Source organism: Daktulosphaira vitifoliae, unplaced genomic scaffold (genome assembly GCF_025091365.1).
Source record: "Daktulosphaira vitifoliae isolate Bord-2020 unplaced genomic scaffold, ASM2509136v1 Scaffold_1, whole genome shotgun sequence".
NCBI classification, from domain to species: domain Eukaryota; kingdom Metazoa; phylum Arthropoda; class Insecta; order Hemiptera; family Phylloxeridae; genus Daktulosphaira; species Daktulosphaira vitifoliae.
In genome coordinates this window covers 36,539,944-36,555,846 of record NW_026099572.1, presented here as the reverse complement: position 1 = coordinate 36,555,846, position 15,903 = coordinate 36,539,944, and the positions used below count along the sequence as shown (strand labels likewise).

The 15,903-nt window shown below is 25.8% G+C and overlaps 1 protein-coding gene across 1 annotated transcript in view; it reads left to right on the top strand.

Annotated features, from left to right (window-relative positions):
* The window catches only part of LOC126895965 (fatty acid synthase), a 35,485-nt gene that overhangs the window by 8,379 nt on the left and 11,203 nt on the right, over positions 1-15,903 (top strand). Inside the window, exons 2-15 of the mRNA XM_050668328.1 lie at positions 3,129-3,354; positions 3,435-3,587; positions 4,538-4,711; positions 6,583-7,022; positions 7,087-7,515; positions 7,901-8,038; positions 8,090-8,320; positions 9,136-9,857; positions 9,916-10,177; positions 10,248-10,608; positions 10,671-10,850; positions 14,295-14,446; positions 14,506-14,673; positions 14,746-15,030. Coding sequence (XP_050524285.1) covers positions 3,129-3,354; positions 3,435-3,587; positions 4,538-4,711; positions 6,583-7,022; positions 7,087-7,515; positions 7,901-8,038; positions 8,090-8,320; positions 9,136-9,857; positions 9,916-10,177; positions 10,248-10,608; positions 10,671-10,850; positions 14,295-14,446; positions 14,506-14,673; positions 14,746-15,030 — 3,921 coding nt within the window. The remainder of the gene's footprint in view (positions 1-3,128; positions 3,355-3,434; positions 3,588-4,537; positions 4,712-6,582; positions 7,023-7,086; positions 7,516-7,900; positions 8,039-8,089; positions 8,321-9,135; positions 9,858-9,915; positions 10,178-10,247; positions 10,609-10,670; positions 10,851-14,294; positions 14,447-14,505; positions 14,674-14,745; positions 15,031-15,903) is intronic.

The window sequence follows — 15,903 nt, the reverse complement described above, 5'->3', positions numbered from 1 at the left end:
CGTTCCCCGTAAATGGTGGAAACCTCCAAAAAAATTACAAATTTAAAAATCGCTAATTTTCGAAATTTTTTCAATTTTTGTTTACTAAAATGTGCCGTAACTTTTTCAAAAATGAACATATCAATTTAATTTTTTTTTTTTTATGCTTGATGTCATTACCTATCATTTAATATATTTTTTTGTAAATTTGACCCTTTATCTGCCCACAGGGGGGATTTAAAAAGACAACTTTTTCACAAAAAATTAACTTTTTCAACTTAACTTTTGAAAATGTTCCGGAAGGTCTGACACCTTTATATATATCTTAAATTAAAGCTAATGTAATATACTTTAATTTGAAAAAAAAAATTTGACCTCTGGACTTGACTTCATGGTGAAAATGGCTATCAAAATCTATTTTTGTGTGAAAATTCTCGATTTTATAATTTACATTTTTTACTTTTAAGTGCTATAACTTTTTAAAAAATGTATGGATCAATACAATTTTTTCATGAAAAGTAGTATTTATATTCATCTTTCATTGGACATACTTTTTTTTTTATATCAGACCATTTCCCTATATATGGGGGGGCTTAAAATATAAAAAATGTATATATAAAGTAGAACTTTTTTAACTTAACTTTTGAAAGTGTTCCGGAAGATCTGACACTTTTATATATATTTTAAATTAAAGCTTATGTAATATACTTTAATTTGAAAAAAAAAATTTGACCTGTGGACTTGTCTTCGTGGTGAAAGTTGACATCAAAGTTAATAAAAAATTACGATTTTTGTAAAATAATATTTTTTTATATTTTTAACTTAATAATGCTCTAACTTTTTCAAAAATCAACATATCAATTTAATTTTTTTTTTTTTATGCTTGATGTCATTACCTATCATTTAATATATTTTTTTTGTAAATTTGACCCTTTATCTGCCCACAGGGGGGATTTAAAAAGACAACTTTTTCACAAAAAATTTACTTTTTCAACNTATTGAAATGTGTATGAATCAACACGATTTTTTTTATGAGAAATAATATTTTTTAATAATCCCTTTTTCATTCGACATACTTTATCTTAATCGAGATATTAATAAGGAACCAGCAGATCAAGTAGCTTTTGGAATAAAACACCAATTTTTTTAAAATTAAACACTATCNCCCAATTTTTTTAAAATTTAACACTATCTAAAGTTTTACATCGAAGCGTTTTTTTTATAGTGATTTTAATCACTGTCAGATATCATTATACTTGATCCAACTATACCACGACACCACTGTGCCGCGATCCCCCTGTGCTGGGTTTTTAATTCTTTAGATATAATAAAGAGATCGATTATATAGTTAAGAATCTTTACTTATATTGTTTGTTTTTATAACTAATTGTATGCTCCAAATTTATTGATGTCTAGTTTAAGTTTTATTAACTGTACTCTTGCCCTTTGGGGCGTTAATTTAGTAAATAAATAAATAAAATTTACTTTAAAAATCACTTTTTACAATTTTTTTCTTTATTTAATTTATTTCTTAAATTAGAAAAATAATATTTATATTATTATTATTAGAGCCCACAAATCAGTTAGTTATTTTAAAAAATAATCAGCAAAAAATATTTATTCTATCAAAAATTATTAATGTTGTTAGAACAAGTGAGACCACTCAATATAGTACATTAGTACAAGCGAGCTATAATATGGTTTTTTTAGGTGTGGCGCTATTTACTGTTGATTCTTAGATGGATGATCATACGAGAATTTTATCAGTGATACACATCTCGCTCAATTTAATTCTCTGAATCATAATGAGGTTACGTCAGGTTGACAGCCGGTGTAAATATCCGGTTAAATCGTTTTATAAGATAGAGACGATCCCAGATAGTTGGAATAGAGGCTAAAGAGTCCATGATGATTTTCTATTTATTTTCTATCAAGTTATTTTGACATACAATATAAAAAATGAAGCTGATTAGAATGAAATTTAACTTACAGTAGATACTTAAATTTTATGTGCGTTAATCCCCTAAAAAGTATTTTTTTAGTCATTATTATTCATACAGTTTATTTTTTTCTGATAACTTTATAGTTTATTAATTTCTTTTAATAGTCTTAGTCTTAATAAAGATAATATAAAAATGGATCGATTGTATTATATCAATCATAGACTTACTAATTTCCTAAGTTTATTTTTAAATAAATAAAACAATATTTCTGGATGACTTTTGCTAGAATCAAAAAATATTGAACCCAGAAAATTATTATTATTTAGTATATAATATCATAGTACTATTTTAAAACATAATATATTCTCAAAAAAAAATTATAGTCTAATAATTTTTTGAGAGCATTACTAGAATATTTTAAAATCAGGAACAAATAGAAGAATTGAAATGAGACCTCTCAAAAAATAAATATCATACCTGTATTTTTTTAGAGGTCGATTAATCGAGGAAAATTTGTCTGATACTTTTTTTAGTGTTGTTATTTTATTTTATAATTTTCGCTTAATATGCTCAAAAAATATGAATCAATATATTTAACATAAAAAAATTAATTGATTTATAGAATATAGAAACTAAAACCTATATATGTTTTTTTAGTTTATAATACTATATCGTATACAACTGTTCCTAATTGTATATATAATGTAATTACTTTATACGAATAATAATGGCGTCCATATTTTATTGAAAATGATTGTCTTATATTAATTTTGTACATAAGGTCTATAGTCAAATTCATTAATACTACTGAATTAATAGACTCAAAAATATTTTAACTTATTATGGTGCTAGGAGATTAAAAAAGAAGATTATCCAAATTATTATTTTAGTATGTCACCCCTCTGAATTTAAGTACACGGTGCTGTATTTATGAAATTATATGGTGTATAAATAGCAGTTTTAGCCACAATTATGATTGTTAATAGTTAAATTATTCACCCTTAGATTCACAACTGATCTTTAACCTAAAGACCTGTATAGAAAGTAATATATGCAAATTGTTAGCGCATCCTGTACACATATTGATTCATTAAATTATGCATATATAAAAATGTCATAAAAGTACATTACGTTTTGTTCTTCTATATATTTTAATTTTTCTTTTCAAATTGAAAAATACTATATTCTAACTATAACGTATTTTAGTCTAAAAAGATGTCAAGACAGCAAGCCATTGAGCTTAAAATAAAAAACGATAGACAACTAGCGTTAAATGCGGGTCGTAAACTTGTGAAATGTGATCCTGGCGAAGATATTGTTATTTCAGGAATTTCAGGATCGTTTCCTAATTCAGATGGCATACCAAATTTTGCTGAAAATTTATTCAACAAAGTGGACCTCATTTCAGGAGATGATCGAAGATGGTCAATTCGTATGAGCCATTATAATTTTTTTAAATACAAAAAGTAAATTCTTTAAAGCAATAAAAATTATTATTATTTGTTCATTTAGAACACCCAGAAATTCCAAAACGTACTGGAAAATTAAATCATGTGAATAAATTTGATTCAGCTTTTTTTGGTATTCATTACAAGCAAGCTCACGCTATGGACCCAATGTGTCGAATAATTTTAGAAAAAACTTACGAAGCAATTGTAGATTCAGGCAAATAATCCATTTTTATTTTATAAATAAATTAAACAGTATTTCTATTTTTATCAATGGGGTTGGTTTTTAATATTTATTAATGAAAAAGTCTTGAACATATTTAAATTATATATCAAAATAAATATCAAATAATCTTGTGTACATTGTTTAACTAAATACTTAAAATGATTTTTTTAAATTTGAAGACTCCATTTCTCCTTAAATAATTAAAATATGAAGAGATTTTTTTTTTACTTATTTTAAATACACATATATCTAGTTATTAATTAGTACATACTTTTTAAATCTACTCCTTATGCTTTCAGGAGTTAACTTTTTTTTTGACTTTATTTATATTTTATGTGTCACAAAAAACCTATTAATAAATGACTGGTTGATATCAATTTTCGAACCACTTCGGAAGTTAACATTTATTAACTAGGGTGACTAGATATATAAATATAACTAATTTAATGATTGACAAATTAAGAAAATTTAGGATACTAAAATAAGACAAAAAAAAAAAGTCTTTTTCTTATTATAATTTAAGGAAAAATCGAGAGGCTAACTATATACGTACCTGTATTGGTATTTGTTAATGGATCTAGAATATAAATTTTATTCTTGATTTAATACATTATTACCATCGCTATATTAATCATACTGAATAAATTTCTATGATCACATTTTTTTTATTGCATTTAATTTATATACACAGGTTAAATTAAAATACAAAAATAAAATCCTCTCTGTCTCAATAAATAATTAATTTTAAAGTCTAATGACAATAGTACTTCAGTATGATGCAATTCATTAAATATTAGCTTAAAATATTTAATTTTCATTAAATTAACTGTTGATGTAGTGCTGTAATATAAATTTTGTTGTGAAAATAGAATATTTTATGCCAAAAATAAAATAAATTATTTTATAGTTACTATTATGCTAAATATAAATTTATCTTTAAGGTTACACTCCTTCGGCATTAAAAGGTACAAATACAGGAGTATTTGTGGGAGCTTGTTTCAGTGAAACCGAAAAAACATGGTTTTATGAAAGATTACAAATAAATGGTTTTGGGCTTACAGGATGTGCTCGTTCTATGCTGGCTAATAGGATATCTTATTGGCTAGGATTAAATGGTATACGATACTGAAAATTATCAATAAGTTAAAAAATTATAAAATGTACTAAAAATTATTAATTAGCCAATGAATTATGATACCGCGGTTGTTATCATAGTAAAAAAAATATGCATATTAATTTTAATTAATTAATTTATTTCATTAATATTTTTGATATATTTTTAAATTTTATTGTTAAAATTCTAATTTTTAACTTAAAGCGCAAATTAATCATTAATTATGGCTTCGATGCAAAGCTGAGATGGTATTAATTTTACTACGATAACTCTGTTTATGTGTCTGTCACTACTTTTTCTCAGCTCTCACCTGACCGATTTTTTTCATTGATATATCAAAATATAACAAATTATATAGCTTAAGACATTATCCTCAAAAATTAAAAAAAGTTCTCTCATTTTAGGGGAATTTACCCAAAATAGTACAATTTTTAAAATTGGTAAATTTTAGCATTTTTTAACTTTTTTTCTTAAAACTGACATAACTTTGTTGAAATGAACGAATTAAAATAATTTCTTTGGATAATCTTAAGTATTTTTTTTTTTTTATAATTTTTTTGAAAATCTGATCCTTTCTAGCCTCAAGGGTATTTGAAATAGCAAATTTTGCACGAACAACTAATTTTTTCGACTTAACTATTAAAAATGTTCAGGAAATATTATGCCCTTAAAACATATGTTAAATTAAAGCTTATAATACGTACTACAATTTAAAACAAAAAAAATGTCCTACACCTAATATTTTATGTGCAAATGAATACCAAAATTGAACAAAATGTATAGTTTTTGTGTAAATATCTCAGTTTTTTGTGGTTATAGTTTTCTAATTCATTTTTTTTTTCAATTATTTATACCTATACATTAAGTTAAACATATACTATTTATAGTAAGTGGTAAATACACCATTTAACCTCCTCTTTGACAAAAAATAATAATAAATAAGATTTAAGTATTAATTATAAATATTTTCAGAAAAGATTTATGCAGTTTTTAATGTCCATTTAATAAGAATATTAAAAGAAAGGGGCCTGTCCTTTGAAAAAAATGTTTAATTTTTAATGACTTATGAAAAATTACAGTTTTAATTTCATAACTGAAATTATAACAAAATTATAAATGGTCAGAATCATCAAAATTTCTTTTCTTTATTTTTCATCTATTCTAGTGGTGACATCACACTATTACAATTTTAGAAAAGTAATATACAAAGAAATCAATTTTTGTTATTAAATGTGCTATCTTTAAACAGTATTTTGTATATTCAGTTCATATGGGTCGAGTATAAAATTTCATTTCAAAATATAGTTTAGACTCCTTTAGGCAATATTATTGTTTTCAATTACATTTACACTTTATATTTTGTTTTCTCCATAAAATAAGATTTGTTAATTAGTTTATCAAGTCATCTGTGGGATATCATAAAAATAGTTATTCATTTTTTAATACCAAATTAACTTCAAATAGTTAGAGAAAATCATTAACATGCCTAGCATTGCATACATTTTGATACACGTTTACCATGGAGGTAACGAAATATATAACTTTATATTTCTCCATAAAAATTACAATATTAAATTATTATATATCAATTTTATACTAAATTTAATTACTATAATAAGTATTTATTCATGTATTATACTTATAAATAATAAAACTTGTAATCAAAATATAATTAAAAAATAGGATTTGATGATGCTTTTGAAATTTTTTCAACAATTTCCTCTTAAAATTAAATATTATCTACAGATTTGCACCGAGGCGTTTTTTAAATAGTGATATATTGATACTCGTCCCAACTATGCTGCGTCTCCTCCACTATGCCGCAATCTAACTACAGTACCGTTTTTTAATTTATTATTTTACTAACTTAAGGGCCAAGCTATACTGTTGACTCGGCATGTTCTTCGAGTTTGTATGCATTAGAACACGCTTATAAAGCTATTCGTGATGGAATATGTGACGCTGCAATTGTTGGTGGTTGTAATTTATGTCTTCACCCATACGTCTCTCTTCAATTTGCTCGTTTGGGAGTGTTATGCATGGACGGAATATGTAAATCTTTTGATGAGTCAGCTAACGGATATGTAAGATCAGAAGCTGTTTGTGTCGTTTATCTACAAAAATCTAAATATTCTAAACGGATATATGCTAGACTTATACATGCCAAAACTAATTGTGATGGTTACAAAGAACAAGGAATAACCTATCCTTCAGGACCATTACAACAAAAATTATTAGAAGAGTTTTATGAAGAATGTGAAATAACTCCTAATAAATTAGCATGGGTCGAAGCCCACGGAACAGGAACTAAAGTAATACAATTTTTACTTATAAAAAAAAAAATTAATATAAATCAACATATATCAATTATAATAGGTAGGTGATCCAGAAGAAGTGAATGCTCTTGATAATGTGTTTTGTCCTGGTCGAACAGAACCGTTACTTATAGGTTCTGTGAAATCGAATATTGGTCATGCAGAACCAGCTTCAGGTCTATGCTCTGTAGCAAAAGTTATTATAGCTATGGAAACTGGATACATACCTCCAAATATAAACTTTCATACACCAAGAAAAGATATCACGGCATTTTATAATGGTCGAATCAAAGTTGTAGCAGATAAAACGTCATGGAAAGGTGGATTAGTTGGCATAAATTCATTCGGTTTTGGTGGAGCTAATTGTCATGTGTTACTTGAGTCAAATCCAAAAAATAAGATTAACAATGGACTTCCTGATGACGATTTACCTAGGTTGGTTGCAGTATCTGGAAGGACTGAAGAAGCTGTATCAGTAATATTAAATGACGTAAGGCTAAATATGTATTCAAATAATAAAGTTTTTTTTTTTTTTAAATTGTGAAAATATTATTCTATAGTAAAATGTAATGAATTCATATAGGGGTATAAGGTATATTTTATCAACATGATTAAGTATACTAATTTATTGTTTTTGATGCATAGACTTCATGATCTCTATCTCAATAATTATTATTAAAGAGTTCTTAATTTTGTACCAAGAAATGATTTATAGGCCTTTTTTATTTTAATACAAATAATTCATAATCATTTTTGAGTTTTAATTTGAGCATACTATTGTATAAACGATTTTTTTTAATTAATTAATTAATTAGTTATTTCATATAGTTAATTCATTTATATTTACGTTTATTTATTTATATTAACGTTTTAAGTGTACTTCAAGATCTTTAGACAGAGAATTTGTGCGTTTAATTCATGATATACACGAAAAGGAAATTTATGGGCATATTTACAGAGGATTCACAATTTTATCAAAAACGACATCAAAAAATAAATTTATTGACATAAAGGTAACTTAAATTTTTTTTTTGTTTTAAAAATTTTAACATTATTCTTTTTAGTATTATTGTGGAGAACCACTGCCCATCTGTTTTGTATTTTCTGGCATGGGAGCTCAGTGGTCTGGAATGGGCAAATCGTTGATGAAGTTACCAGTTTTTAGAGAATCGATTAATAATTCTCATAATATTCTTCGGCAATTTGGTGTTGATTTGATAAAAGTTATAACTGACTTTGATTTGAATATATTTAACAATGCCGTCAACCTTTTCGTTGGAATAACAGCTATACAAGTAAATTAAAAAACGCCAACATATATATGCAGAATGTTCCATTAGGTCAAATAATTATATCGAGATTATAATGTTTTAATAATATAAGGTATGATTAATTTTAAAATCGATGATTATAAAATATTTCCAAAAAATTTTATGCAAAACATTTAGGAAAGTATTTTAAATATAATCTTTTAACAATGTTTAACTAAAACTTTTTTAGAATATTTTCTCAAGATAATTTTAAAACATTTGATCAATATTATTAAAGATATATGTACGAAACATATATTATATAATTATATATAATATATTTTGTACATATACGAAATATATTTACCTCCATAAATAGCCAAAGCCCAACCATTACCTTCATTAAATAATATTATGATAATTGAGGGTTAAAGCTCCCTTTTATTACCATAAAGGTACACGCTATTTTGCCATCATAAGAAAAACAACTAATGCGGAGCTTCTGTAATGTTATGTTTTTAGAACCGCGCAATTACCATTTTGGTTGTCACTGTCTATTATATACGCTGAAATAAGATTATAGACAAATAATAAAAAGTATGCTTTTAACATATTTTTAAACTGTAAAATTATTTTAAAAAATAAGTAGCGCGAAATATTCTTTGGATCAAAAGTTATGTTAAAATCTAGTGGGGCATTCTATATATATAATATATGTAAAGAGTGTTGATATAAGTGTTCAGTAAGTAAGGAAACAGGTCAATTATTACAAACAATGATAACTATAGAAACCCATTTCCTTACTTACTAAACACCCTATATATTAACAACTTATCTTACTCTAATTTAATTTTTTTTAGGTCGCATTATATGATATTATGTGTGTTCTAAAAATTTCTCCAGATTTTTTAGTTGGACATTCATTAGGAGAAATTGCATGTGCATATGCTGATGGATGTCTTACAGCTGAGGAAACAATTAAGATTTCTTACTATTTAGGTCTTGCTACCTTAAATACAAAATTATCAAATGGAGCTATAGCATTTGTTGATATTGGGCATCGAGAAATAAAAGAATTACTTTCCGAAAATATTGAAATAATTTGGCATAACTCTGAAAATAATTGTACTATTTTAGGACCAAAAGAACAAATTGAAAACACTGTTTCTCAATTAAAATCTAAAAATATATCCACTCAAATAATCAACTTAAATAACATACCTTACCATTCAAAATCATTTAATAAAGTTACACCAAAAATAAATGAATATTTAAAAAAAATTATTCCTAACCCCAAATTAAGAACTCAAAAATGGATCAGTAGTTCAATATCTGAAGCTAATTGGGATACAGACAGTTCTAAGTACTGTTCTACTGAATATTTTGCTAATTCTCTATCGAATACTGTACTATTTGAGGAAGCTTTAAAACATTTACCAAATAATGCATTGTTAGTTGAATTAGGTCCACATGGAATTTTACAGAATATACTAAAACATTCGATGAAAAAGTTTACAAACATCGATTTAATAAATAAAAAATACGATGATGGACTTGAATATTTATTTACTGCTCTAGGAAAGTAAGATTAAATTTAAATAAAAACAAATTATTTAATGAATAAAACAAATTATCTTTAGTATGTTTGAGGTTGGATTAAACCCAAAATTGAGCAGTCTTTATCCAGATGTCGAATTTCCGGTCAGTCGAGGTACTCCAATGATTGCACCATTAGTACGGTGGGATCATTCAGAAGATTGGTTTGTCACTATGTACAGAGTTCAAGATAAAATTAAATCTGGTGAACGTAATATCACAATTTCATTGAAAGATGATGAATACGAGTACTTGTCCGGTCACGTCATTGATGGCAGAAACCTTTACCCTGCAACTGGATATCTTGTAAGTTACTTAATGAAACTAATACTATAAATTCATTTAAGAATTTTTACTATGAATTTATATGTGTTAGCTTTTGGCATGGGAAACACTAGCATTGATGCGTGGAGAACTTCATTCTGAGATTCCTGTAGTCTTTGAGGATGTTCGTTTTCTAAGAGCAACTAATATTCCAAAAGAAGGAGCTCTAGATCTGACTGTTATGGTACAAAAAGGAAGTGGTACATTTGAAGTTGTTGAAAGTGGAGCAGTTGTTGTTACTGGTCGTATATATGTTCCAACTGATATTAATAAATTGATGATTGATGTACCTCCTCACAATAATAAAGAAGATGATTGCGATCTGGTCGGTAAAGATATATATAAAGAATTGAGACTTAGAGGATATAATTATAAAGGACTATTCAGAAGTTTGACACGAGTCAACTTGGATGGTATGTTTCAATAATTATTTAATCAGAACACATAACAAACTGTAAATAATTAACATTAATAGCTACCGTTGGAAAAGTTAGCTGGTTTAATAATTGGGTAGCATTTATGGACAATATGTTACAAATTCAAATACTGAAAGAAGACACCAGAGGCCTTTTTGTTCCAACTTCTATTCAAAAACTCGTCATTAATGTTAAAAAACATAATTCAATCTTACAAAAACTGTCAACTGAAAATCCTGGTAAATATGTTAAATATGATAATATTTACTTGATATACAATCAATATAAATCAACTTGATATACTTCCATTTACACATACTTAATATATATATATATATATTATTAATTCGATCATTTATAAAACGATAAATATTTATACAGGACCGTATTTTGACCTAGGTAAACGAGGCAGCTATCTTGGGCCCAAAATTTTAGTAGGCCATCTCGATAAGTTAGATAGTAATTTCTCTTTTCAAATAGATACAAGAAAATTTTTTTATGTAATATAATATAAAAGAAGAATTGTGACGTATTTACGAGATGCGGACCTCCCCCCCATTGACATAAAATTATGGTAGTTAGGAAAAATAGAAAGGTGAAGCAATGATTTCATAACTTGAGTACCGGGACCTCAATTTCGGCCTTGTATATATATATATATATATGTATATAGAGTGGTCGATTAAGATTCAATTGGAAATTCAAAATTTTGTAAAGAACAAAATTGTTTAATACAATAAAATGTAGTAAAATATTTTTTTTTTCATCCTTTTAGTGTTAAAAAATATAAACTTTAATTTTGTTATTGGGAACCCTTATTTTTGGTTTGATGATATAAAAGAAAAATTTTTAAAAAAATTTGGTCTTATAATTTTTTTATCTGATCAACTATTTGTTTTTTATAATTGTTTAAGGATTTTGTTTCAAAATGAAAATTTATCACTAATTTAATTTTTGTAATATCGGAGTCAACAATACTCTGTTTCAATGAGCTATAAATTTTTTTTTTAGTAGTTATCAAACATTATTTCTACACTGATCGTTAAAGAATATCTTATATAATAGTATGCATTTATTAATTACATTTGTAATATATTTTACCAGTCTTTCCTTGTTGGATACGATAAGAGAATTCTAATAAGGCTGAAAGGTAAGTTTTATAAGATTGTAGTAAGACCAGCAATAATGTATGGTTCACAGTGTTGGGCGGTTGACAAGAAAGTAAAGCAGAGAATGAGTACAGTAGAGATGAGAATGCTTAGATGGATGAGTGGAGTGACTAGAGAAGATAGGATAAGGAACAAACATATAAGAGTAAGTATAGGTAGAGCGTCAATCGGATGGGAGAAAATAGACTTGGATGGTTTGGTCATGTTATGAGGAGAGGAATTGGAAGCTTTAAGAACAGTTATATAAATGGAGTGATGTAAAAAAACTATAAAACAAAATTATAAAATATAAATGTGTATTTAAAATTATACTCAATAATAACTAATTACCATTTAATACAACATTAAAATCCAATTGCAATAACCATGTAATTTTGTTTTTTTTTTAATGAAACATAAAATATAAACAAAGTTGTAATGCCCACCCACAAAATGATAATCAAATATAACAATGTGAACGGACTTAACCCTTTAGCAGACGCGTGCCTATTTTTAACGTTCATAGTCGCGTGGGGGTCTATCAGACGCCATTTCTAAAAAAGTATAAAATATGTATAAAAAAGTTCATTTTTTTTAATTCAAAGACATTATTTGTTACCATATAATGTATAAATATGGATAAAAATTAAAAATAAATAAATTACAAAATTATATTACAAAAAAAAACTTAATTTTCAAAATTTTATTAAAATTTTTGGTTTGTAAAAAAATTATTTTAACTGCAAAATCTTATTTTTAAGACGCAAAACAAAAGCTTTTATTATTAGAAAATGTATATTAATTAACTTTTCTTGTATTTCTTTGAGCTCAAACACGACTTATATTTATTAGTTTTATGTGTATTTACATTTATATAATCATTTTTCTGAATTGAATTTTTTTATTATTAATATAATATATATATTAATAATATAACAATAATATAACAATTATATATAATATATATTGTAATAATTACAATACATTTAATTATTATGATACGAGTATATACAATTATTCTGAATCTGTTGAATATTGATTTTTCTCCCAACAATCTTTGCATACTGTTTAATATACACGATGTATTTATTACATGTTTTGTTCTTATTATTCCGTATCATCGAGTAGTGGAAATTCTCAATGGATTATTTATTATTAAAACTTAATTGCACAGTCGGTGGTAGATCCACATAATTCCAATTCCACAATATTATATCGATTATAACATTGCATTTACGATAAAACGATATTTTGAAAAAAATACAAGTCCAAAAAAAAGTTGCGTGGGGGTAAATATGACCCATTTCAATTTTTATGAATATTTTAAGTCATACATTTTTTTTTCGAAGGTATTTATTTGTGAAAATCGATTCAATATTACTATAAAAACCATCTTCTAAATTTATATCTATGTACACCTTTTATGCAATGTAATACATCCGTTTTTATTTATGTGGGGTATGCTAGACCCCCCACGCTACTGTTTAAATGTTAAAAAAGCTTGATAAAAATTTCAAGTTGACAAAGGCTGAAGGCATTGATCATTTTTCTAAAAATAATCTTATATTTTAAAACAATCATGTAATGCTAAATATCATTTTCTCATATTCGTGAATAGACCAGCTGAACAGAAAAAAACTCCGGCTCCTTCGCATCGAAGCATGATACGTACTGACTTATCTAGATAAGATGCCTATATAAGTAGAATTCATTTTTCGTTTAATAAGTAGTTAAATATTTTTACATTTTATTCCTTATCCCTTATAAGAGTAATAAATTAATCTTTTTAAATGGTAGCATACACATTTTACTTTCTTAAATGTCGATAACTTTTGAATCAGTATTTTAGAAATTTAAAGGAATGTGGCAAAATGATGCGCAATGGTAAAAATAAGATAACTCGCACTACGCCTTCAGTCTACTTTTAAAAATATTCATGATTTTCGAAAAACTGTTTCAATAGTTATCATTAATCAACCATCTACGTAGTTAGTTATGTCATTTTCTGTAATTTAACCCAGTAAAATATGTTATCATTTAAAAAAACCTTCTCAGCTTCACATTGAATCTAAAATAAGTTGATACGCTTATAAGGTATAGAATTTTAAAATATTTATTTCATATAAATATATATATATATACAGTAGAACTTCATTAATCCGGACTGATAAGGGCTCTAGGTTGTCTGATTTAATGAAAGTCCGGATTAAACAAAATAACCAAAAAACATGCCCGTATTATAGATTTAAGAATATTATATTATACTAATTACTATATATAATATACAATATATGTATTGCAACATGATATTAGTTTATAATAACTTTAATGACGGTAGATAAGAATATATGTACTTATGGGAAATTCGAGGAACTTGCTTTTATGTTTATTTTATTCTACGGCATAAACTGCGTATTTTTCGTAATATTAGACAGCTGTCCGGACTAATGAGGTCCGGATTAATGAGGTTCTACTGTATAACCTAATTAAGCAAAAATATTTTTTTATATATATATATATATTTTTTTTTTAAAGAAATTCCTGTACACGTCTATCCAGAAATAGATTTAATAAAATCTGGAGGTGTTGAAATTAGAGGCTTATATGCAAATGCAATTTCTAAAAGAAAACCACTATCAGATCCCGTTATAGAAAAATATGTATTTGTTCCCAACGTTTCAAAATTGGTAATTTCACACTACTGGTCGAAATATAATATCTATAATAAAATAAGAAACATTTTTAGAAATACACTTTGGAAGATGTCGTTCGAATTTCATTACATTTGATTATAGAAAATGTGATGGGGATTAATATTAAAACTATAGAAATTTTAAATAAGTTAATAAATTCTGATATTCATGTAATCAGTCCTATCATTTTGAATGTCTTAGCAGATTTGCCACTTTTGCAGGTAAAACGAAGCAATAAATAATACTAATAGTTTTATAATTAAAATTTACTATATGACACTTAATATAAATAGCCTGAGGTTTCTATTTATTCAAATGGAAACAATCCTCAATTGACCGATTTACCATCAAACATTACAATTGATGACAAAAAATTATCTGCTGATCAATCTGCCTATTTAGTTGTTGCAACTGAAGTTCTAGAAGATAAAGATTTATTGGACCAAATTTTCAATACTCTCAAACCAGACGGATTTTTATTATCTCGTGAAAAATTAAATTCAGTCATACCAGAAAATCGCGTTGATGTTTGCTTTGATACAACTTTAGAAGGAGAGAGACTTTTGCTTGTTAAGAAAGTAAATTACTTTATGTTATGATTTTATTTTTGTACAATGGAATACTGACAAAAAAATACAAGTAAAGCTCGTATATTTTTGTAAAATTAAATATTATAATGCTATAAAACTAAAAAAATAGTTTATGGTATTTAATGAGGCATTTGCAACTGAAGGGATCTAAGTGAAATTTTGAAAAAGTAAGATAAATGTAAAAATAAAAAAAAAATGATCCATATTTTAATTAAATACAGTGCTATAAATCAATATTTCCCAAAGCCAACAAAATTGAGAAAGTATTATTTCTCAAACTTTTAATTCAGTTAACTTTTAAGTTAATCAATTAAATTTTTTATCACTTAGATCTCTAGGCGATTCAAATTGATCATAGTAAATAAATATTTATAAAATAGAAAATCAAAAATTTAAAAGAATTTAAAAATTACAATTAAAATTAAAAGTATGTAAATAATTGATAATATCTTAGTATATCCATATATCAAAGATTGGCAAGTTAATGGAAATAATTAAAAAGTACATAAACTTAACTAGTTAAAAAAAAGTTTATTTCATTTTAAATTAATTTTTTGGCTAAATCTCTTAAAATCATTTTTATTGGTCAGTGATGTAAGAGAAAGCAAAGAATCGATTCAACTTTTAAAGTTAAATCTTCTTCTTCTTTTTCCTCGCCTTAATCCAAACTACTTGGGGTTGGCTACCTGTATCCTAAACTTCACTTGACACGATCTCCCACATCCTCTACGCTCACATCAGCTGTCCTCTTATTACATTCAATAACATCACTCCATCTCTTTCTTGGTCTTCTTTTACCTCTTCTTCTTTCAACATTCATTTATATAACTGTTCTTAAAGCTTCCAATTCCTCTCCTCATA